This window comes from Apteryx mantelli, chromosome 22, assembly GCF_036417845.1.
Source record: "Apteryx mantelli isolate bAptMan1 chromosome 22, bAptMan1.hap1, whole genome shotgun sequence".
Classification (NCBI taxonomy): Eukaryota; Metazoa; Chordata; class Aves; order Apterygiformes; family Apterygidae; genus Apteryx; species Apteryx mantelli.
Window position 1 is genome coordinate 7,702,578 of NC_089999.1, and position 26,296 is coordinate 7,728,873.

Consider the following 26,296-nt stretch of genomic DNA (forward strand, 5'->3'; position numbering starts at 1 on the left):
ACCACACAGGCCCAACACACCTCCCCCTTCCCAACACAGCAGCACCCCTACAAAAGGGGCTGCCACCAGCTTTTTAACTTCTCAGTAGCCCTCTTTCATGCGCGAGAGCCTTTTCTGCTGTCACCCCTGCAGCTCTATGCAGACAGCCTCCTGCCTGTGTGTAATGCAGATGGAGCACTCTTTTTCTTTTGTTACATTGAGGTTTTTTTGGAACTGCAGGCATGAAATAGAGCAGTGACCACCCACTCAGTCAGTCCCATTTAAAAGAAAGCCCTTTGCAGCGATAAGTCGAAGGAGGGACCAGACCAGCAGGCTGTATGGGAAAAGGTGGCTGATTCTTTCAAGAGAACAGAAATTGGTGTCCTCTTTAGGCAGGCATACAGTAGTTTAGCTGAAACAAGGGAAACTTGTGCACTGACACTATACTCAGCCAGGCATGATTAGGTTTTATTTAAATCTGCTGTCAGTTAATGCTCATGGGAACACACTTTAGCAAGAGCTAAATGAGCTCAACTGAAATTAGACCACTTACGTGGCATTTCACATTCATTTATCAGTTTATTGACAAGTACCAAGACCACAGCATACGTGTCTTCTCTCTTCACAAGTTTTCTGAGCTCCTGTCAGGCACACTAGATTTATTTACAGGGAAATTAACAGGGATACCGTTTAAATATTCTCTTACAAGTATTTTGGTGGATCTTCAACTGGCAGAGGACATTTCAAACTGCTGTTTTGGATAGCTACAAAGGTTCTTGGAAACTTATTTGCATAAGTAGCTCGGCTAAAGAGAACACTCTAAACAAAGCCACAAGCTATACGGACCCTTGAAACTAGATAAGCAGATACAGTCACTCTGACTGTCTCTGAGCAAGTTGTTCTAAAGCACCAAAAACCTCTGCAATTCTATACATATGTTCTACTCAGCTGAAGCCGGAGGTGCAAAACATTTCATAATACTGAGCTCCTCTGCACAATCTTTCTTTCCTTCCCCCTTCAAAAGGTCTATAGCTACTAAAAAAGGCCTTCAAGGACAAATGGTCATTGTTCCACTGAAGCCAATACAGTAAAAATCCCATCAAGGATGCTTTTGCTGCCTTGCTCTGCCTGCAAGCTGAGGTCTGAAAGAAGCAAAACACCCTCCTATGATGTACTCAGCTGGAGCTCACGAGTCCTACTGTTCAGCTGAGGCTTTGGCCCGATCCTAACGTATCCAGGGCACTTGATGTCTAACACAGGAACAAGGAAACCTTGTGTACCAAGCAGGGATGAGAAGGAGGAGCCCAACATTGTTTCTGGAGTCTGAGAACCACAGAAAACCTCAAATTTCAGATACTTGCCTCAACCTTGATGGCACAGCGCCCAATTGCTCGGACAGCCTTGCGCACAAAGTCAACATCCACCTCAGTAGCATATTCCTTGAGTTCTGCCAGGACCTGCAGAGAAAAATACACCAACGTGAGTCCTGGGGTCACAGAAATGATATGGCAGAACATCCCAGTCTAACTAGCCACGCCACTTGGATACCAGAACATAAGCGGGATGTATTCTTCCACAGCTATCCATACGCAAAGTTAACACAGTCAAACTCTACAATCTCTTTCTCTGAAACCCACTGCTGCCTGGAGAAGAAAGGGTTTGGATTAGGCAGTAAGACTTGTTTCAGCCTGGCTGAAGCCAAAAGATGGCTAGAGATAGAGGATTCTCAGGTTCCCCTGACCAACAGCTGGAGGTGAAGCCAGCCCTGCCAAACAAACGTTACTACTCCTTCTGACACTAGAAGATATAGGAAAGTAGGGGTCATATATCCATGTGCATAGACATTATGTACAATTTATTGTACTGATTGTTCTACATTCACTGTAAGCAAAACTCTAAGCAACAACATTTCTGGCCTCTCCTTTTCTGTGCTGAAGTGCAACCTTGGATCCCTATGGGATCCAAAAGGAGGAGAAGGAGATCTGAGGACACCTTGCAATACCTGTACAGAGATTAATAACAGCATGAAGATTTTTTCCTCTTAAGAACTAACTTTACGTTTTTGTCTCTTTTTTTTTTTGATAATGGGAACTGAACAAGGGCTTAAATGAGGACCTGCTGGGATTTTACAGACCACTAACTAAAAAGCTATTTTATCTTAAATAAATCACTTGGCTTAGAAAAAGTGATTTTAAAAGACGACCCCACAGAATTTCTATTACCTCAAAGTCTCATTTGTTTCAGTTTCTCACGTCACACTATGACATCAGGGATTTCGTGTGATGTCACAAATAGATTGCAAAGGAGAAGGCAGCAGCACAACGCGAGACAGTTTGAAAAATCTGCAGTCGGTGTCAATTGCTCAGAACAATGACAAGACAAAGAGGCCTTGAAGGGCCAGACTGCAGACAAATAAATCCACAGGAATAGACAGGACATCTCTGTTTTGAAGTTTTATTATTTCCTTGGATGATGCATGTGCACCATACCCAGAGCACCCTGGTTCAGTAGCTTATGCTTTTCAAATACCACCCAAGTCTAAGCACCTCAGATACAACTAGTTGATTGTCTTGGGCTAGAACAGACACGGAAAAGAAGGGTCTTGACAAGTGACACAGGGAAAAACGGTGTAGAAGCCTGGTCTCAGTGGGTCTCAATTTTGGGGGTATTTCTGAGGAAGCTTGGCCTGTTTTAGGAATGCCTCTTCAGAACCAGGCAGGGATTCATTAGTCTGAAGATCCCAGTTCCAAGCTCAGTCCTCCAGACACCACTGCCTTTCTCCCAAAGGACCTGCATTACCTAAACACAGTGCATTAAAAATGGTGTGGAGCCTGCCAAGAGTAAATAGAAAATTCTGAATACATTCTCTTGGCAACTGATTTTTTTAAAAGTATATTCCACGTTCTCAGAACAAAAGAGGCACGTATTGCTGTGTTCTGTTTAAATAAAGTTATGCGCATTCCCTGAAGAGAATGGCTTAAAAGCATCACGTTAAATGAAGTTGCTCTATGACAATTAGGATAGCATTAACCAGAGGCATTAATCATTCTGCATTAGTTTTAGGCCTTGAGGACAGAATGCCATTCAGGAACACTTACCCTCTTAAAGGAATCTGGATTAAGCTACATCACAGTGTAGATTCTCTTTGGATTTAAAGTGGTCTCAATTCAGTTTGTTTAGCTTTGTGCAGTTTCCACTTTGGAAGCAAGCTAAGGAAAATCAAGGTTATTTTAGCTCTGAAGAGTGCCTGTGTGAGGATTTAAAGAGCTTAACACACTTGAAATTCACAGCTCAGTAATGTCTGACCTTCCTGAATGCCTGTTACAGGCACACCTCTCACACTTGAAACAAGCCTCTCATTCTAACCCCAGCTCTTGCAGTGACTCATGTGATAGGAGACATCAGCTCTCCTCCCAGAATTATAATCTGTAAAACAAGATCTACCTAACAGTCACAATGCAAGACATATCATACTATTAACATTTAAAGTTACCATACTATTAACATTTAAAATGCAAAGCAAATTCCAGCACTTCCCACTTTGTAGCTGCAAAGAGCATGATACCAGGGATAGTGCTGCTTAGTAGCCAGGAGAAGACTAGAGGTAGTTGCATACATCCTCTTTTAAGGACCAGCAGAGCAAGTTTGCCATCCCCAGAACACACGCAGGACCCTTAAGAGTTTGATCAGCTGACCTGGGCAATGTTTGCTTGAGAAGCTAGGCGGATCATGATGTCCAGTTTCTCCAATTTGACATAGATGGGGTCGTTATACTTCACAAAGAACACCTTTATTTCCTGCTTCAGGATTTCAGGCCTGCAGAACATATACAGAATATTGTTTCACCCAAGACTAGTAAAAAGAATGGGCTGCTATCCTAATCAGAAGTATCTTTGGTTTAGAAAACTACCCAAAACTTTTGCTGGGAAACAGAATGGTGTGATTTCACGTTCAGGACATGCAAACCAAGGAGAACAACAGTTTGAAAGTTAGAAGGCTGGAGAAAAGATTTTTTTTAAAAATACAAAATGTGTATCTCAAGTCTCTCTAATGGTACCTACATCTCCACCTCCTCCATTTGGGCTGCTGAACTATCCACTAGCATACAGCAGACGTATTTTCAGTGAAACAATAACATCCTTACCTCAACGCAAAACCCACCTACAAACCAGTTTTCTTCTTTCACTTGCAAGACACCTGTGCCAGTGCACAGTAACTCTGCCCAAAGTATAACTGCCCCTCTCCAATGAGAAGAAACAATATTTAAGCATGCAAATGGGAATAAACTGGAGAAGAAAAAACACAACCCAGTCCTTTGTACATCAGTATGTCACCATCCTGCTGCTTCTGTGCTGAAGAGAGAATGGCATAAGGGACATCTCCATGTTTCTACAAGTTACCATGAACTCTACAGTTACACTCTCCCTGCTGTTTGCAATCTGATTTATGGTGTGGTGGGAACACATTTCTTACTGCTCTTAAAAAAGGCAGTGAAGAGAGAGGCAGCTAAAGAAATACTGTATGAAAAGACCGTTCATTAGCTGTAAAAACAAAATGAATCCAGGCTACTAGTGTCAGGAGACTGCTTAATTCATCCCTCAGGGGGATATGAACCTGGATTAAATGCAGTTCTGTGCATGTGGAAACATCTGAAGGTATGAGATAAACGGATGCCCTTCCACACCCAGGAACAACAGCCCTTTGAGGCTTTACCTTTTCTGCACGATCAAGTTGATGTTCCTCAGGGCAACATACTGAACTTCAGGCTCTCCAGACAGCAGGGTAACCAGAGGAGGGGCGAGTTTCTTTAGCAGCATGTTGTAATAGTCAGAGTCCTTGGGTAAAAGCTCCAGGAACTTCATCAAGACTTTCACTGCTGATAGCACCACCGCCGAGTTGGCATGAGACAGCCGAGGGGTCACCCGTTCACAAATACTAGAGACAGAGGAGTATGAGAGGGTTCGCATTTATTTCAGGGTATCGAACATTTCAGATCTTATCTGTATTTAAGAAATTGTATGCGATTCATATTGAGACAAGGAGCTGAAGACAGCTTCTTCAGGCAATTCAGGCACTTCTTTGGTTTTATTTATAAAGAACAGACAAAAATCCTGCTTTCCTGAACACAGCAGGAAGCAAATAAAAATGACTTCTCACACAGCTTCAACTTTCTCTCCTGTCACACTTAGCTCAGAAACTCTCCCAGCTCTCAGCATCACAGTCCCAATGCATGTTCAGTTATTAGCTTTCTCTGTCTTTGCCTCATGGTATTCTCTCCTACTTCTGTGATCTCATCTGTCACTTATGAACACAGCTTTAACACAACAGCTACCAGAAAAACACTATCTCCCATATAATCCTTTGGGGGTGATAGACACTTCTGGCTTGCTTGGGGGTTGCTGCCATTTCAACCATTTGTTTCTGCAAGAAAAGGTTTCTGTTACTTTGAAGGGATAGGGAAAGAATGACCCAAATATCCTCCCAAGTCTCAGCTTCACCACTTGCCTCAGTGGATGCTATAACCAGTAACATCCTAGACAACCCACCCTAGGCAGAAAGGAAGTTCGGGTTCATATGGTCTTTCTTACAGCATCTGTCAAGTTTTTTCCCACCCCCTCCTGCATATTGCTAACCCAGAACAGTCTTATTCCCATCTGTGCCTCCCTAAAGTTTCTTTCTCTGAAAGATTTGCTTTCAGCCACCCTGGAGGGGAGGGGAGGGGAGGCAGCATGGCTAAATGAAGAGCGCGTGAATCTGGAAATCAGTCCAGAGGGGACAGTCCCCAGCTGCCACTGCTCAAGGTCACCTGGCAGGCCCAGCTGGCTTCATATCCCCGTGCCTCAGTTTCTCCATGCACAAGGGTAATGACACCAGCCTTCCTGCAACACTACATAAAACTAGATGCTTTCATTCTCCTCTCTGAAAAAAAGGCAGGCTCTTACGATCAGGGCTCTAGGAGCCAAACTCCACACAAAGGAGTAAGAGTAGTTACTGCCCATCCAGTCTTATACACCACTCTTTAGAGGAATGAAATAGGAGGAACTGGGACGCGTTCACAGTTGTTCAAACTAGCAGTCCTGTTCTGACAAAGGATAATACAGGCCTGGCACCCTGGGGAATCTCTGCAGGTTTCTAGCACTCATTAACAGCTGCTTTCTGGCACAGGATCTTAGAGCACAAGGCATGGTGGGGAGAGAAAGAAAGAAAGAAAGGAAGAAAAAAAAAAAAGAGAGTCAGCAAGACTACTAGCAGGCTTTTTTTTCCTCTTCTTCCTCCACCCCTTAAAAAAAAAAAGCGGATTATCTGTTCTGTCTCAAAAAAAAGACTCACTGAAGAAACCCTCTGAAACAAAAGAGGCCTGTCCAGAACTTTTCATGGGGGATCGTGTCCTTCCTCCCCTTATTTACATGAAATATAGCAAGTTTGAGAATTCCCCAGCTCCAAGTAATTTTCCTTGCTGGTTCCTTGTTCCCCTAGGGACATAATCTGACTTTTTGTGATTTCAGACACAGATCAGGAGGAGGCCTAAAGTGCAGGAATACACACCTCGTTACTTAAATAAAGGTCTTTGTATGCAGCTTTAGCCATTGCAGCTAAAGGTATAAGTAAAAGTGTGATTTCGGAGTGATAAAAAAAATTCATTCTTTATTTTCTGTTCTACGATACCACAGACTAGCTTTCAGTTGGAAAAAATATTCTAGTCTCGGACCTAAAGCATTATGGAAAACACTTCTGTGAAGAAGCTCCCACACCTATAAGGGCTTCTTGCCTCTTGACATAGCAAAGCCAGATTTGAAAGCTCCGCTTTAAAACAGAAAAATCCTCCAAACAGTGCTTCTAGATAGGTTGGCCGTTGTTATCGTTTTGGACTGATCCCTTCTTAGCAATACCAGTTCCCATAAGATCTACCCTTTTAAGAGAAAAGGTAAGAAACACGTACACAAACACCAGCAGGAACAAACATACCTCTGAGCTTCGCGATCATCTTTGGGATTGTAGTTGGACAGACAGTCCAGGATGAAGATCTGGCCCCACTCTGTGCACTCATTTAAAGCCGTCAGTAGCTTGTTAATGTTCTGAGGGTTCAAATCCAGCAGGTTGCTGTTGGGATGCGATTCACTGATCTCAGACAAGGCAGCGACAGCATTTGCTACCACCTTGGAGAAGAAAAGACAAGGAGATGCATTCTTCACTAGCACGTCATTGGTGGTGTAGTGGGGATTAACCTGGGCTTAGCATGGGTTACAGAGGGGAAACATGGAGATCCTGGCTCACTATCAACTACGCAGCAGCAGCCACGTCAGTCATCAGAGCCTTCGGGGACCCAATACAACCCCACAAACAACTTGGACAGCCCAACGCTTGACTGTAATCTTGCTATTTACTCTTTGCTGAAATAAGAAGAGTCTCTCAGGGAGGAAGGGCAAGAATAGCAGCACAGCTGGAGATAGCTGCTGACAAACCTGGGAAACATTCAAAAGCCAGCATGGGTGTGAAGAGCATTTCTCTAGAGAAATTCCAACCTGAAAGTATTTTTGTCAAAGATAAACAAAAGGCTCCACTGGACAGCACTGGGGTCTGGGCCCAAGACCTTAGAAGAGGCAGTACTTCCAGAGCCATTGCCCCTGAGGAACCTAGAGATGGCATCAGAGCATGTCCCCATGGAACAAGCAGAATATTTCACCTTCCTGCAGGCTCCAGACTTCCACTCTGGCTAGCTTCAAGTAAGCCTCATCTCCCCCCAGCTTCCACAAGATGCTCACCTAACTAATATAGTCAAGGTCTCAAAGCTACCAGTCACCCCACTCGTTCAGGGATGGATGCCTCTTGCTCAATTTCCCCTTGGCAGACCCACGTCACACGGCTCAACACAACTGAAGACATGAGAACTGTCTCCTTTGCACCAAAGGATGCCAGACACCAGGCCTTTAGCTCCATGGAGATTCCACCAGGTCACCCAGTTCGAAAGCAAACAGCTTCCTAAAACAGCTTCTCCTGCTAAATTCTTAACAAGACATATCTCAATTCCAGGTTGTCTCCATAGCATCCATTTGTCTGCTAGGTACTTTGGGGAGCCCTGTTAAAGCAAGCACTGCAACACAACTCGTCACTGAAAATATTCTTGCTGTATTTAAGACTGTATAAGGTCTTCCCTTTTCTAAGTACGGATGACAGGAAGACATGGAGAGGAGGTCAAGAGTCCAGCTTGACAAAACTGAGAAGTGGGAGTGCAACACAAATTTCTAATTCCTACTTCCATGCTCAAATTCAACAGTTATTTTAACAGATGACGTGAAGATTTCTAAAATAGAGGAGTTGCAGAATATATAGACATAAATAGAAGATTTGCAGAATATAGAGACAAAAAAATCTTTTATTGGTTTAAACACACAATAAGTAAAACAGGGCTTTAAGCCCAAATCTGACACATAAAATATATACTCTAATAAAAGTCATTTTCTGGATGTATTTTATGATGTACATCATATGACCAGCCCAACTGCCAGTGCAAACCTGCTAAAATGAAGATTTCTGGCATTATTTTCTGTGCGATTAATGCAAAGAAACACCTTATCTAAAATCTTCTGATTCTTTGGATGACTAAAGAGGTTTTCAATGCAGTACACTGTAAACAAGAACAGTGCGACCAAGAAATTTTCTGCATTGTTCCCATCACTGCTTGTCATTAAGCCAATATATTCCAAAGTCACTGCTCAAGCAGAGCAATGTTGATTGTTTTGCATTTCACACCTAGAGGTCAGAGATAGTATTTTGATCCAAGATTTTATGAATTTCATTAGCTGAATGAACCTTCTGTCACTGAAATCATTAGCAATCAGAACTGCTGTCTTCCTGCACTGCTTTAATGAGTAACTTATTAAGATTTCTGCTTATTCTTTCCATTACTTAATTTGCCTAATTCCAGAATGGTTAATGTGACACTCAGCATAAAATTGAAGTAAAAGACAGTTTTAATTTCATTAAACTTTGGAAATCTGGAAGCGAAGACAAGCCATAAAAGCAACTCAGAATTTTGAAGCCATTATGAAAAAGTACTTATTGAAAAGAAGTCTGGGGGGAAACATTTTGAAAAAAAAAAAGTGAGAGTCAAAGCACCACAGACAATGACCCAATAACTGTACTAAGAAAAAAGAGAGAGGAATTTTGGCAAATTAACTCAAGCTGCCAGGCACTACCTTAGTTGTAGTCATTAGGCCATGTGAGTACTCCAAGCCCTGTCCCCTCCAAACCTGATTGCAAGTGAGGTCTTACTTTTGCAGGCTCTTTTCAGGAACCAGCAAGGCAATACAGACACAAGCATCCAAGACAAAGCTGAGGAGCGGACACCAAAGCACAACCCACTAGATCAAGTGTACGTTAGATACTCATTAAAAACATTCATAAGAAAAGAGCATGAGATGGCAAGATGCAGTCAGATCGCTCAGTGTATGGGCTATGGTCTCCTTGGGCTTTAGAGAACAAGGGCTGGAAGGGGTGGTCCTGCAGGAGGTGGCAGCTCACTTCTGCCAGACTGGCTGGGAAAGGTAGACTCAAAGACCACAGCTACAGCTGGTCCTTGCTTCTTACCTTAGAGGAACAGCACTGCTGCCAACTTGGAGACAAGATGGTAAACAAGGCAAAAGGGGATGGGGACATACCTTCAACAAAGTTTAAGCAACACTGATTTTAAAAAAAGTACTTGCTGGCAATTCACACTGAACATATTGATATATTATGGTATGCCAACAAAAATAATTTAGCATCTTCAAGGCTTTTTACACGCTGCAGCAGCACAGTTGAAATGAAAACAGATTTCAGGAACCAGTCCAACATAAACACTGGTTCAAGTACGCACGCTCACCTCTCTTCATTGGCGCTGCCACTGGCTTCATTACAAGACAGGAACATAGAGCAGTATGAAGCAGCCACTGCATGGTTTCACTCCAGTACACAAATATTCCCATTTTGCTGACAGCTCTCACTAAGTGATAGCTCAGGCGATACGCAAACAAAGACTGAAGGGTGGTCCACATTTCAGGATATTCAGGGTTATCAGTCAGGTTTAAAAAAGTCCATTCAGAACCCAGTTAACCCCAACTCCAGCATGACATCACAGGGTTAACCAATTGGTACACTTTGGCAGTCCTGTACATGCCATTAGCAATATTTAGAAAGAAATAATGCCATAAGAAGTAGCAACATGTTGAAGCCAATGGATGTTGGTAACAAGACTTGGACAAAGAAAATTATGACTTCAAGGCTAAATCTTAAGTCTTCAACTCAGCTGGTATTTCTTCCTTAACAAAGTCTAGCTGCATTAAACAGCAAGTAAAAGACACAAAGTGATAAAACAAGTTACACAGCAGTTTCTCTTTACCTTGACAGTATACAGCAACAACAATGTATTTGTTGGGGGAATACGTTAAAAGTAAAGCTAAAGCATCTGGTATAGGACAAAATTAAAAAGCCAGACCAGGGAACCAGAGAAGTTTCACAACTAAGGCCAGAGCTTGGCTGAGAAAAAAAGCTACACGTAAGAGCTTCTTTTGCAGACTGAAAATGTTTTCTGCTTTTCAAAATATGTAACAGGCTCAGTGTGATGAGAAACCAGCTGAGAGCTGAATGACTTTTAATTCACAGATTGGAAGAGGAGACAAAAAAGGACAAGGAACTAACCTCCAGCAAGTTCCCAGAAATAATGAAAAACAGGTCAACCCACTAGCCCCGTACCTGTGAGTCAAAAGAATTAATGAACAGAAACAACCTTAAAGAAAAAAAAAACCCTTAACCTTGCAAATTAATACCACACTTATATCCAAATGCATCATGACCCAAACCTGAGACAAAGTTAATGAAGTAAACAATATGTAAATCACCATTTTCTTGGAAAAAAATGTAAAAAAAAAAAAAAAAGTAATTGAATGAATACCGTATATTATATAACCACTTAATAAAAATGTGTATATAGGGAATTATGCATGGTGAAATGCCTCACATAGCTTAAAGACAGCATTCTTAATTGCAAGTCAATACCTACCAACCAATGAAAATCAGCCTAAAAAAATAACTAGAAAGTACAAATGCAGAACAGATTGAAGATTATAATAATAATAATAATAATAACAACAACAACAACCACCAGAGCTCCCTGGCTTGCTGATTTAAATCAATTCACCCTGGGTACATTTCAACATTATTCAAATGCAGTCACAGCAACATTGCTTTAGAGCCCAGTTGAGCTGAATGACAATAAACCTGCTTTTTGGCTGGAACTTCCCCAAAAACTGAGATTCTCAGAAGTGTCACTGGGATATGGGTAATTAAGCCTCACAAGCTCTTAAAAAAAAGTAGTTATAACTATGTTACAAATTTAACAAAAAACCCAAAATGAAAAAAACCTCAACATTGTTAAATCCATCTACAGACAAACCCTCTGCAGCCAGAGAGCAGATCCAGCCTCACGGAAAGTTGCAGAGGTAGGAATGCAGATTTGCCAGTTATTCCTTCTGGCAGCTCAAACCTTTAGCTCAGAGCAAATGGCACAAAATACATTAACAAGGAGGAAAGGGGGTGGGTGAAAACCTGAGTGTCTGTCTATCAACCCACATGGAAAAGCTGGGGAGGAGGGCAGGAGGGGAGCTAGGCAGTTCTAGAACACCAAACGGTCAAAGCAATTGGATTATTTTGCCAGCATCCCAGGCTAATTGGAAATCAAACCAAGTGTGCAATGCAGTTAATGAAATACAATGTTCTGCTGCTTAAAACAGGACCCTTCCACTTGCCATCCCACTAAAATTAAGAGGAAATGGAGAAAAAGAGGAAAAATTAAGAGGAGCTGCAGAAAGGCAGCCATCACCACATACTAGAGGCTGCTCTCCTTGAGGGAGCCAGGCACCAGGCGCCGTTTTGAGTGCCCATGGTGCGTTCGTTTCATTAAGCACAGAGTCACCCAGATGCGATATTAGGGCATCTGCACGGATGCACATTTTACAGGGTCACTCACATTCACAGCCACAGACAGTGCTTGTGCTTGAAAGGTCCCTAACAAGTACCAAAAAAGACAAGCTCGCTCACCTGGGTATAAGAACCCTACTTCATACAAATGTTGTAGGTTCTTCTATTCATATTAAATGCATCTTTTCTTTACAAACACTCCTTTCACTTTGCTTTCCTAGGAACAGTCTACAAACTCCTAAAATGGGACAAGCAGCCAAGTCAGAGAGCCTGTAAAAACCTCTGATACCGCTGATGCATGCAATGCGTGCACAGCTTTAAATTAAAACTCTGGGAGACTAACTCATCCCTGGTCCAAGTACAGTCTTGGGAAGTAACAGCTCAACAGTTTATCCTTAATTCTGATAGATTTCCAGGGCTCTGGGTAAGTCATTCATCTTCCACTACTTTCATTCCAGGAAATTGTACTTCAGTGCCTAAAACTCTAGAACCAAAGTGCTGGATAAGTGATCAGTACGTGACTGGGTCCTGAAAAAAGACCTCCTGCTTGCTTTTTGCAACAGTGGGGTGAATTTATTTGCAGGAGGTGATGGCAAAACATTATGCATCCCATGGCATGCTTGCCCAAACTGGTTTTGGCACTCTTGTGCTCCTACTAGGTGCTGCTGAAAAATGCCACTTTGTAGCAGACCAAAATACTGGTCCTGCTCTCAGATCCCTTGCAAAACCAGACTGTGTCCAGTACAAGACAGGAAACCATACTTCCTCCGATAGATTAGCTTCTTCTGGTAGGACAGCAAGAAGGCATACAGGGATGGCTCCAATACAAAGGGTTTCTCTTTGGTGCGACTGAGCCCCCAGTGCAGGAAACCAAGCTCTGCAGGAAGCCACTGAGGGTCTGCAACACCATATGCTTCCTCCCAGAAAGCACTGTGGTCTGAGCTCACTTCATCCCAGCCTGGCTACAACCTTTTTTTCCTCAGGATCAAGCACCTATCACATACTGGGAAGGTTTCTTTCCCAGCTTTCCAGTAAGGCCCTTAGCAATTTTCCTTGCAGAAGTTCTCACTGGCACCATCCAGTGGCGAACAGGGCACTATCTCTCATTCAGGCAGGCTATTTAGAAGTATGGCAGCAGCTAAACAGCATCAAAAACCTTATGTAGCCCTAAAGGGAGGGGAGGGGGAAAGCAGCAAGACATCATATCCACAGCATTTTGTGACAAATGGTGCTTGTCAATAGCTAGAAGTGTCTGTTCTGATTTAAAATGTAACATCTAGACACACGTTGACAAAATCCCACAGCATCCTGATTGATATTAGAGATCCTGGAATGATCTATTCGGCAAGACTAACGCTTTGGAAATTAGACACATACTGGTAGCAGTAATTGGAAAGCGACAGGCCTCTGATGGATGAATTTGTCAATTAAGCTTTATAAATGAGGGGTCTGCAAGGAGAGACTCTGCGGCGTCATGGGAATTCATGTATTATTGTACAAATGCATTGCATCTCTCTGCCAGGCTGCTAGTATTAAATAGATAGGGAAAAGCACAACTTCTACACAAACTGCTCAAGACCAACACCCCTCATCCATGGACCTACCAAAACAATCGGGTCCTGTGCACAGGCTTGAAATTCCCTCAGATCTGTTCAGGACGACAGCCTGGAAAACAACCAGCTACTTGGTAAGCCAGACACACACAAGTCTTTGTCTGGAGAAACACCCGGAGGAGCTCAGCCTGAAGCCTGAACAGGGCTCCTACAGGCAGAGCGCATGGGGTCGGAGCATGGCTAACCAGCAGCTCCACCATCTATTACAGACAGCAGCTCTCCCTTCTCCACCAGTTTAAGTCTTTGCAATCTAGCTGCTGCACCACAGCCACATAAGCTGGCTTCTAAACTCCCCTGATGTTCTCCGGTGTTGCCTAAGCATCCCAACACATACATTAACATAACCACTGTTTTGGACAGCTATCCCTGCCCTGCCTTTCACTTCCATCTCGCTACCTCCAGGGGTCTGCTTACTTTGCAAACAGTATTGCTCTGCCTCCCGGGCAGCCTCGTGTAAACGGCATGAGTGCCCTGTAAAGAGTCCCAAAGCGAGGCCACTACGCTTCATCAGGCACTAAACAAAGCTCTCCTTCCCTGCAACACCGGGCAAGCACAGACTGCACCTGCTGATGCCCACAAACATTAGGTGTCTCCCAAAAGAAATTATCGGCTCTGCCAGCAGCACAAGCAGATTTTTACAGGAACACCACAGACATACGCGTACCAGGATGGACTAGCTTGGGGCACTTCAAGCTACAGCCTTCATTCTGCAACACCGAGGCTGGAAAGGAAGAGCAACATTTCACAACTAGTGAGGCATCCAGGGTAGCCTGGGGGCAGCCCCATCACAGACTGATGACATACCGCACTGGCACAGCCCACGACTCCCAGTAATATTCAGCTCCATACTAGGGTGTGAATTTTAAAGTCCTTACAACCTTCATGAGCAGAAAGCACGAACTGCTCTGGGGGAGGTGGTTCACTCCTTGTGCTAGATAAGACATTAGCTGCAGAGGGAGAAAAAAAAAAACACAACAGCTGTAAGAAGTTCAGGTTTCCCCACAAGAGACAAGTGCTTTCCTGCAGCTGTGAAGGTAACGTTCCACCCTCTGTTGTGCAGCAGAAGTCCCATAACCCAGACGATGCTTTCCAGAAAGTCTCGTTGGGACTTGGAGGACCACCAACAGTTTCTCAGCAAAGGCTTCATTTCTCAGCTTTATTACACAAACAAAGAAGGATAAAATTCCTGTGAAGTACTCAGGGAAGGGCAGCCCAGCAGATAAGAGCTGTTGCTGTTTCTAAACAGACTCATATTTTAGGATATGGTCTCAGATAGACATACAGCTTGCCAGCAAGTAGGAAAGGAACAAAATGAGGACCTTCTCCCTCTATAAGGTCATCCAACAAGCCCCAACATACATCCTGAAGTTCTGACTGGCAAAAGGAATAAGGGGCTTGTAGCCACACTAGGAGAGAGAACAAGAAAGTACGGTGATATATATCAGCAGGTTTGTAGCCTAGTCCATGAGCTATGGAAATGCCATACTGCTGGAGGGGACTCTAATTAAATCAGGGTGGACTTAGCCACCTCTAGTTGTCAGAGCTCAGCAGACTCTGTTCTCAGTGCAAGTTATTAAATGCTTAAACAAAAAAGAAAAAAAACCACAACAACAAAAACCCAGGCACAGTGAAAGAATCTAACTATATATTCCATGCACTTGGTGTGTTTACTAATCAACTTACGTGATCGCACTTTACTCCATATTGATACTCCACATTGATAAGGGCATTCCTCCCAATAAACAGGGATGTACCCGACGGTGTTAAACGTGACATTATCTGGACACCATATAAATGGTACGTCTACACAGCCCATGAAAACACAACAGCAAAACAGCCACCCCGTGAAAGCTTTGATCCAGGCAGCACTGGACGTCATAGTGACAAAGCAGCGGCACAGAACAGCAAAGGCAGTTTGAGCTTGCCAAGGAGGCCAAGCGCAGGATCTGGCTGCTAACCCGCTTTTGTTATCTGTGTTATTGTATTCACGGCTATTGTTATCTGCGCTAGCCAGATTTAAAGCTAAATACAGCTATGCCTCCCCACACTGGTCTCATCACCATTTTACAGACATACCCAGACCGCACACAGTTATCACAGGCACTTCCACAGGAAGTTCACATGGGCCCAGTCTGCTGGAAAATCTCTCTACTCAAATGAGAAGTCACTAGAAAAAAATATAAGTCTTTCGGTAGAAATGGATGACAAGTTATAGCTAATTTTATTCCTGAACCACGTTTCCTTATTGCTGTGAAGAAAGAGAAATAATGCAATTCTTCCCGATAGAAGTGGCCTTGGAGAAAAACATCTTCAAGAAAAAATAGAGATTTTGCAAACACATTTACTTTTGTTATCAATTTACATCTGGGAGAATACAAAGATCTGTGTGTGGGGCAAGGGGAGAAAAAGGTGGGAGACTGAACAGTATCCTTTTGGGATGATCACACTGAACTCCTCTCACAAGCCATGTGCTTTTGGCACATGGGTGACCTAGTCGAACGAGGACACTATTTGGTTAGGGATGGGAGAAGGGTGGGCAGAACGGGAAAGCCCTTATCCCAGAAAACTTGCAATTCAAGCCTCCCTGTCAGGTAGGCATCTATGTAGCAATTGCTGCCAGAGGTTTCAATCATCCAGTCCATTCTATCTCCCCGCAAGCCATGCCTGCGCCCTGCAAGGAGCACTTTGTTATTTGCTTAAGAACAGACAAATAAACAAATGAAAAGATCTTGCAGGCTGCTGTTGGCATTCAGAGCTGCCTTGTTTTAACAACTTGAGGAGAATCGCTTTTCCTCAAGTTTTCACCTCTCGGTCTTTTGACACCAACTGAACTGAACTCATGTGGAGAACACAGGTAGACTGACCACATAATTATTCTATTACCCTAAGGGGTCAAGGAGCGAAAATCAAGATCAAGGAGAGAGAAAGGTTCTGCCATTCAAGTATTAAAAGACCAGTACGGCTTAAGATGGATTTCCACTTGTGTTTTTCCACTAATATTTACATTCCTGAGGAAAACCAAGAAGTGCAGTGATAAAAGCCAGAGGAGAACTAGTTACAAAATAAGGTGTCTAACTAAACAGATCGGGTTTTGCTTTAAACTGCTGCCATCTCGTGGTCTTGCTGTTCATCACCAGGGCTCGGAGTCTGCAATAATCCAGTGATGAGCGGATCAGTCCCTCATTAGGGACTGGGGACAAGACCAAAACTTCAAAGAGCCTCTGGCCATTGACAGCTGTGTAACAGATCTGCCCTTCTCACTTCCCTATTACCTACCACGAATGCTGGGTGTGAAAGGTGTTCTACAGCAATCTGCTATCCTGTGAACCAGGACTATGGAAAAATCCTAGGATATCATACTGAAATTGTATTTTGTTTGAACAACATGAGGATCAGGAGGAGGACATGCTTCCTGAGTTGCACTGTCTTGAAGTTACCAGCAAGAAAAGCCCCTTAGGGTAAGTCCAAAGCGCACTGAAAGTCTGAAGCAGCCAGGCCTGAGCTTTATATTCATCCCAACTTGGTTCTGCAGAGCTTCGCACAAGGAAATGCGGAGCAACAAGGGAGAAGAGTCTGCCTTAAGACAGGCCTGGGAAGAAATGAGGGTTCCCTTTAGGGGAAAAACTCTTTAGCAGATCCCAAGTGACAAAGGGCAGCCACATGTTCTTTGGGACCATCTGTAAAATGAGATTAAAGGCCCCATCCACAATCAGGCTTCCACAGTGTAACTACCCATTAACTGAGCCATGCCTTTGTGTGTGTTGTTGGCCCACTGCCTGTGCAAGGTAAGATATCTCAGGCATTCAGGTGACACACAGTAAGCCACTAACCCATCTGATAACTCATCACATATATGACTCATTCTCCATTAAAAACAATTAGAAGTTTGAGTTAATTCACACGGGAGAAACTGCAAAGCTACCACAGTGATACTGCATAACAAGCTGGTGAACTAGCAGACTCAGGTTTTGGTCCTTTAATCACAACTAGAGTAAGCCCATCCGGAAGGATGCAATGCTACACAGGATGCAATCCTGTTCAAAATATCACTGGATCACTGTAGTTGAATTAATGACAGACCCTGGCAACCAAAAGCCCAGAAAAGGGAAAACACCTTGTTTTCTGCACATGCAGCACCTTAATAGAACTCCACAGCAATGCCCTTAATATCCCAAATCTCCAACATCTGTGTGATTCTATGATAATATATTAGTTTAAAAAAATAAAATAAATCCCATGTTTCTATCAATATCATCCCCAACTTACTGCTGGACACCTTTACGATGAGGGTGATTTGGGCTGGTAGAAACATGCACCTTGATCTCTGTACAATTACAAGGCAATCAGCAAGCCACAGCTGGAGTTGTTATTCTAGACAGCACCCAGCTTGAATAGTTAGTGCTTGCTCACATACCAGAGGTAGCCAATTATAAAATCATAATAAAACCCTTCTTGAAGGCTATTTTTCAACAGGAGTTTTCTAGCTCCTGCCTAAAATCCTCATTTCCCAGGTGAGAGACTAAGTGACGATTTCCAATCTAAAAAACATTCTGCTTCATTAAGTGTCTGATGTTGCCTATTTCCACAAGTCACCAAAACAAGATTTATAATAATAACATGAATGAATCTAGATAACAGGTTGTAATAAGTTTGATGCACCATTTACAGAGAAATATGCAGTAGGGATAGATGTATCTGTACCATTCTTTTCATTATCCTTCTTTTGGTTTAATTACTGATACATACATTTGCTTAATAAGAGCTTCCAGGCAGGACTGCGTTCCACCTGATCAGGGAGAAATAGCTTACTAAATACTAGTTTGCACAAAAACATAAGTTATTTGGCAAACATAACTCCTGGTTATCAGCAACACCCACTTGAATTTCCCACAGAGAAAGCAGCAGTGAGCTGGACAGTTTGACTAGGAAGATGAGTCTTTCAACCTTCGGTCAGGGTGGACAACAATTGCGCTTTTGAGGCAATGACTGTGCCACAAAGCCACAAATTTCAAAGGTGACTGAAGCAATAAACTTACCAGAAGGAATGTCCTTATCTACTAAGGAACTGTAACCAGATTAAATACTGAATAAAGTTAGCAGTTGTTAGAGCCCCAAAACTGATAAAAACTCTCCCCATCTGCCCTTAAAAAGCAAGAACATAATGCCCTGTCTACAATAAAACCTGGGAAATCAGTATATGGAACACCTGCCACACGATTCTCCCAGAGCCTGCAGATCTAAAAACAAGCCACAGGCCTCTCCTCTTCACCGCTATCACTGTTCCAAATCGCCTTCTCCCTGCTGTGAGACCTCGCCTGCAGGTAGAGCAGATAGGCATTACATGAGGCAGGTACTGTGATCCCGTTGAGCTTCAGTAGCTGTAGAGCTGCAATTGATTACAACAGCCACAGAGGCTTTGCTGTCCCAGTCCATCCTCATTACCACCAGGGAGCTCATTAGTCGTACTGATGTTTTATTAGGAATCCCTAGGCTAGTTTTGGTGGTTTATTTAGCAAATGGGGCATACACTGCCCTTCCATATTTCTCCCCTTCTCTCCATCCATTTATGTTAGTACTTAAGCTAACGTGCTTTCGAAATAGATACCATTGCTCTCAGAACAGCTGACGGTTCATTTACCAAAAGTTAGTTCTTGAGATCAGCGAGCAGAAAGGGCAGACAAAACCTTATTAATTTCTCCTCAAATACTGCCTTTCTTCAGCCAGAGCTCCTCAACTCACATCCACATGGCTGTAATCAGCAGAAGAAAGTTAAGAAGTTGGAACCAAGCCTAGGAGAAGCACAGGTTATATTACTGTCCACGGTACACTCCACTGTTGCCTGTAAGCCAGGGAAGGTCAGGGGCCAGTGATTAAGTGAAACTAAAGCAGCCCAGTCAAGTACTTTCAGAGGCTGTAAGACATACTCATCATCAAATTTAAAAAAGCAGGTGTTCTCCTTATGCCTCAAAATCGCCTAGACAGAGAGAGCATCTCCAAGTAGTCATCAATATTCATGCAGAAGCCTGGCATAATAAATTCAGGGAGGCACGCAAAGAGAACAGCTTGCAAAAGAGTCTGATACCAGAGGCAATAGGTGCCTATATCTTCTGGTTGGCACCACTTCTCACAGACATGTTCCTGTGAAAGCCAGACACCTTCAGTTTTACTGTCTCTAAAAAGCCACAAGAAAAGCAATCAGCAGCCTTCACTTTCCTACTAAAGGGGATGGTATCTCACCACCTGCACTTGACTTATTCAGAACTGCCCAAAGACAGTTATAACAGGTCAGCAATTTGCTTTTTGTAGCTTGATTCACGGACCATACAAAGAGCTGTTAGACCTATTCTAATAATGCTAAATGATGTCTTTAAGCTGAGTCAATCAGATCTGTGCTCTAAAAGAAATACAAAGGAGCAATCACATCCTTACACTACAAGTTAAACCAAGTTACAGAAATATTCTTTCTTGCTAGAGTTACACTGATATCCGTATGCTCACTGGATGCTGGTAGATCATAGGAAAAATATTGACTAAAAGATTATGCAGTGTGGCACTTCAATCTATTGTCCACCATCCTTTAATTACAAATTAATAGTGGAAGAAGCCTGGCATGGAAATAGACCATCACCCTTGATGACGTACTGATTTAGTAGGTAATTTACCCCTGTGAAAGTCTAGGAAGGCTCTTGATCTCCACCTCTGCTCTGACAATTAATTTAACTTTATTAAAAACATAAGCATTGATTTTCTACAGTCATTATACGCTCATTCCAAGAAGAGCCAAAGTGTGCAGAAGACAACATCTATGAGCTGTAGCATCAAAAAGAGCATTCCTCACTCTGCTCTTTTGACTCATCTGACCAGGAAGTGAAACTTTTGCTGCAGCACTCAAGACAGCATCCAAACAGCGAAAAGCTCAAACAGATTTAAGAATAGAAGCCACTTCTCTTCAGGAAATAACTGTTCTCTAACCAATACATTCATCGGGGTGCATCAGTTGCAACTAAAAAACCTTCTCATTTCTGATTACCTGTGCATTACAAACACAGGCAATGTGTTGGAAGGACATATACGTTACCATGGGATTGGAGTCTGCAATCAGGTCACGCAGAGAATCCAGGAATCCTTGGTCTTCCACCATCTGGGCATTGATGTCATGCAGCTTTGCCACACAGACAGCTGCAGTCTTTCGTACATAAGGATCTTCATCCTTCAGACACTTGCGAAGAGGCTCACACAAATACTCTGTGATCTTATCCACCCTGATGCATCCCATCGTACGGACTGCAAGAGCACGGATCAGAGGGTTTGGATCTTCACAGTCCTGCAAGAGGGAAGGAGAACATCTGTTCTTATGCCAAACGAAAGGTCTTCTCTCTGATTACACACTAGAAAAGGGCATTTATTTCCGATCAGGGATAAAAGGTGGAATTACTGGTTCACAGAAACATTCTATACCATCTCAAAATGTTTTCAGGCTATAATAGCTTGCAAAATAGTAAAACTGTGATCTCAGTGCCCCTTGGCTGATCACAAGCAAAGCTTCTTTCAACACAACCCAGCAGTCAAACCTAAAGTACAGCTAAGCTAGAGAGGTGTCTCTCACCACCCAAAGGCTAGCCACAGGCAGCTTTCAGACAGAATGAAATGCTGGTTTCTAGCCTTTCTGGTTTAAAGGAGCATTAGAATACAATGGAAAAAGTCAGCAATTAAACACAATGCAACAGTCATCGAGGCCAATTTCGCACAGGCCATCAGATCTAGACACAAGCATCCCTTACATTTGCAACACACGAAACACTACCCAAAAGCATCTCAGTCTAGAAGTGCTTTTCTCATGAGAAAAGCAAGCAGAAATGAATATAACACTTCTTATCCTTCAGACATATCTAGTTTTCATACAACTACTTAAAAAATTAAGTAGCTTTTACAGCTAAACAGCTATCACATCCAATCCATCTATGTCTCAGCAAAATTCCTCCAAATTCAACTTATAAAAGGATGGAGGCAGAATGACCCACAAAAGCATAAGGCACACTTACCTTTCACCGTTTAATTTTTCTATAACTGTAAAACACCTGAATGCATCAATTTTAAAGCATATGAGCGAAGTGACATATCTTACCAATGCATTCAACACCTTGAGCTGTGAATTGCATGTGAAATGCTGAGTTAGCATAGACTAGTGCCAACACTTTCTCTTTACTAACACTTGTCCCTCATCTTGGCTGAAGGGACATCAGACATTTCCTTCCAGGGAAAAGCAAGGAGCTGGAAATTATCAGGTCTGTTTGTTAGTCCATTCTAACAGAATTACATTTTGAAGATATGATGTACAAGAATATTCTTCCCAAAAGCCTACAGATGGAGGTAGGGGCATCTTCTTTACCCAGAAGAGCAGGCCACTCCCAGCCTAGGTACCCCTCACCTCTTTCAGCCTCAGCCACCACACTAGAAGCTTAAAACATGATCAGATTTCCCAGTTTCTAGGAATTTGTCAAGGTCTAAGAGGAGTTTCAAACTTTTTCTAAGCATTGGATTTTAACTTACATAATGTGGGACTGAAATAACATTTCCCAGATAAGGAGAGGCAATTTGATAACACAGTTAAAGGCCATACAGGGATCAGGCTGTTATTCTCCTCTGAACTGTCTTTCAGTTTCACCAGCCAGTGCCGAGGCATTCAAAGAAGTGCATATCCATATGACACAGATACTACAAAGGCTGAAAGATGAAGAATATACATTCTCTTGTCCAAGGACAGAAGCTGGTCTTCAACAATGGTTAGTAAAACAACAGAGGCAGCTTTTCCTGGAGCAGGCTCCCTCAGAATCACTTACAGGGGGACTTAAGTCACCTCTGCAGTAACTAACAGCAGCAAGTGAGAAATGAGACCTAGACTTGTTGGATTCAGCCAACTCCTGCAAGCCAGCTCATTTCCTGCTCCTCTGCAAGCACCCCCAACCCAGAGACTCACGTACGAAAGCAGAGATTACCAACAGCTCAGAAAGAGCTAATGGACAAAGGAGACAGGGTGACAGCCACAGCACCAGACCATTTTCTGATGAGCCTTAGGAGCAAGTTACCTTCACAAAGCTGTTGACAGCCATAATGGCCATATCCGGCTGACTTTTGGCATAGTTCATCAGATACAGGTACACCAGCTTCTTCAGCTCCAGGTTGTCTGTCTGCATGCAGTTCACAACATCTGGAAAGAGCGAGCTGGATAAGGTAGAGTGGAGCAAGAGGAGAGAAAAAGCAGTGAGATTACATTGTGAGCAAAGGGGTAGGAAGAATATCAAGGAAGCCAGGAAATCTGGAATTCCACTATAACTATTCCACAGCCTAATAAGAGGTCATTTTCCTCCCAAAACAGTCTGCAATGGATTTGATAATAGTTTAATCATTTAATCTTTTCTAAGGCTTTAATATAGGCCAGTGCCTGGAACAGGGAAAAATAAATGCAATTTCCTAAAACTGCTGTAATTGTGGAGTTCACCAAACAAGAAAACTCTGTCGTGCCAGCCTTGGAAATTAACCAACAACAAAACAAAGACGCTTAAAAAAATGTTTTGATGATGCAGGACAACTGATACACAATGAACCTGCCAAATTTCAGCCTAGTAAATTTTAAAGCAATTAGGAGATTAAATAGTGATAAACTGAGTTTCACTGAAATGTTAAGCAGCAATCTAAACAGCAGTGCAGAGGAAAGAAGAAAGTTGCACAGGACATCTGCAACTCTCAGGTATGCTGTAGAGATCTAAAGGTAAAGGTCAAGTGCTGCTGGCAAAAAATATATATATATATATTTTTTTCCTCCCTCCAGTTTATCTGTTCCTTCATTCCTCATCAAGTCATGATGCTAAATCTGCAACCTTGTATGAATTTCTCTGGCAACAGACCATACTGCCATGAATCCAGGATTATTGTGACTTTACGGCAGAATCCAGGAACAGGGGAAGCTGGAAGGGAGAAAGTGTTTGCTCAAGCAAGCCTCTCTGGTTGCCTCAAAGACAGCAAAAAATACTGGGACAGCTTTGCAGAAGGTAAATGCCCCTGTCCTTTAGCAACTGTGCTGCAATCTCAAAGGCCCAGTTTTAAAAAAGACTCAGTTTAAAAGGTACCCTTACCTCCAATGGCATAAAATCATTTAAAAGAAATGCCTGGAATTACCTTCCCAAAATTAAAAACCTCGACTAGCAAGCAGATCAGAAAACATTGTCTATAATGACATCTAAAAATGGTTGAATTCTGGAAGGATTTTTTAAATAAGAAGTGCTAACAGGCACCTAGCTAAGCTGGCACTGAGAAACTCGTTTTCTTTTGCTTTCTGTAACAGAAAGGAGCTCAAAAAACCTGTTAATCAAGCACAGCTAAACCAGGACACAGCCAGCCTCACTACCCAGCTCACTGAGATGAAGAACCTGGATCCTGGGACATAGTGTCTCCTTTCTCCCTGTTGGGGAGGCTTCCAGAGAGATGCGTGCCTCTCACACCTCACTTAGGAGTCCAAGGAGAACTGGAGCTACTACAGGTGAAAGAAAAGCAGCTTTTACCTGACATCCTTCCCCACAGTCATGGCTGCAATAACCTTTTTTACAGCTTCTTTCCTCTTCTCTTTCTTTTCATTATTGAGTTCTGCCTTCAGTTCAAAAATCTCTCCTGGAAGAAGAGAAAACAGACTGAGACTCTTGGAAAAAGAAGGGCTGGATATAGGTATAGCTTGGAAGTGACCCAAATTCCTGCAGATGATTTGTGAGATTATGGAATGGGCTGGGGGTGGGGGGAGGCGTAAGGGAGGGAAGGGGAAGGAGAAGGAAGACCAATGCTTTTTCAATAGGTAAAAAAATAATCTTTGACTGACATACAAACACAGACCTGAGTGCGATCAGAAATTAGGAAATTATCCATGAGGAATTATCCAGTTACAAAAAGAATGAAATGAAATGTATTCAAACTTTCTCCCCACCCTATGTACACATCCCCAAACTCTTCTGCCTGTGGTTACTGAAGCATCCTACACTGGCTACATGATGACAGAATTATTTCCCTTGAAAAACTAGAAAACCAAACTCACTTTGTGGTTTGCAAGGTTTAGGCTGAAAAACAAGGTTCTCCTCAAACAAGGAAGAAAAAGCAGTCTGCAGAGTTAACCTGCCTGACCATTTGCAAAGAAGTCCTGATAAACTCCCAGGGATGGGGGGGTTTTTTTCCCCTTTTTCAGTCTGTTGCTCTCATGAAATTGGTACACTAACATGTAGAAGCTGTGATACTTTATGGAGAACATGGTTCAAGAAGTAAAGCTGAGACACTCTGAGAATGATGTGGACTATACCTTGTTAAATAAAGAAAAAGAAAAATAAAAAAGAATTTTACAAGAACTACTCTACATGCTGTAGCTCTCCCACTTCTAGAACATTAAACTGTCACTGTAGTGTCTGTTTCTCAGTGGCAACTATCATATAACCAGGAAAAAAAGATATTTGGAGACACCAGAATAGTGCCTGTAAGAAAAACTAACTCAGCTAGGAGTTTGCCCAGACTTTTCTGCTTTTGCTCATCATTGCTTGGCTTCCTGCAAGTACAATGAGGAAAGAGCAGAATGACAGACTGCAGTGTAACACAGACGCCGTGGGATGCAGCAGCAGAAACAGGGAAGCATGAATTTAGTCCAGTAGAATAACTTTCTTCCAGGTTAAAAAGACAGAAGCGCTGCTAAAAAAGGCAGTAAGTAACACAGCTCGCCTGGATGCTGAGGTCACTCTGCAGTAACAGAAGCAATCTTTTCTCTGCTAATAATTCTTCCAGTTATTATTGAGTGGAAAGTCAGCTCAGGCTGGATCACAAAAGTGGCAAAGTACATTTGCAATATAAAATAAGAAACACGTAAGACAGCTTATCAAGCCTGTTCCAGACAGAACAAGTGGTGTGAGAAGGATAACACTCCTAACAGGCAGACAGCTTCCCCAGGCAGGATGGGAAGCAGTATTCCCACTAGAAGCCACAGACTGGGAAAGACACATTACAAATACCAAAATATCTCCTACAAAGTACATTCTACCTCCCAATCTGATTCCTACACACCAATGCCACGTCTTCAGAGCAGCAATATTAATTGAAGAGCCTGGCTCAAAAAGACTAACAGCTACTTAGAACACAACAGAAGTCACTGTCTGAAGAGCACAGTGCAGTGACCACCTGCCTGACAAAGAGATGCAAGCGTTATTCACACCGAGATCGTGCCCTGGAGCTTAGCGGAGCCAGTAGCGGCAGCTGCAGCTTTCGTACCAAAGCTCAGTCAGTGCAGGTTGGCCTCTTGCAGTCATCCCAGAAAAATCTAGCTGCTGCTTTAGGACTGAACTTACAGAGAGAGGAGGTCCTTAGAAAGATGTAAACTGTGTATGCTTAATTCATGAGCTTCATTCTGAAGCTTAATGAAACAAATAGATCAGCACCGTATTTTTTTCCCCCACTGGTGAACATTCCTCAGAGGCATTCAGCTATTCTGAAAAGGAGAGGTAAAAGTTAATGTGAACCATTTTCCATATCTGTTGGAGAAAGGATGAGCAATATCATGTTTAAATTGCAGCCAATATGAGTTGGGATAAACAGTGGGGGTTTGGTTTTTTTTAGAATAGGTTAGAAAAAAAAATCTGCTTGGGCATTTTCAGTAGAACAAATCCTGCCCTGGAACATATGAATGGGTTAAATAGCCCTAAAGATCCCTTCCAATCCTATTTTATAAA

General features: G+C 42.7%; 1 protein-coding gene across 4 annotated transcripts in view; it reads right to left on the reverse strand.

Annotated features, from left to right (window-relative positions):
* The window catches only part of AP2B1 (adaptor related protein complex 2 subunit beta 1), an 81,204-nt gene that overhangs the window by 50,172 nt on the left and 4,736 nt on the right, over positions 1-26,296 (reverse strand). For all 4 annotated transcript variants that reach the window (XM_067309421.1, XM_067309419.1, XM_067309420.1 and 1 more), the window contains exons 3-9: positions 24,107-24,212; positions 22,634-22,769; positions 20,626-20,871; positions 6,946-7,136; positions 4,693-4,914; positions 3,675-3,795; positions 1,341-1,436 (exon numbers count right to left, since the gene is read on the reverse strand). In XM_067309421.1, coding sequence (XP_067165522.1) covers positions 1,341-1,436; positions 3,675-3,795; positions 4,693-4,914; positions 6,946-7,136; positions 20,626-20,871; positions 22,634-22,769; positions 24,107-24,212 — 1,118 coding nt within the window. The remainder of the gene's footprint in view (positions 1-1,340; positions 1,437-3,674; positions 3,796-4,692; positions 4,915-6,945; positions 7,137-20,625; positions 20,872-22,633; positions 22,770-24,106; positions 24,213-26,296) is intronic.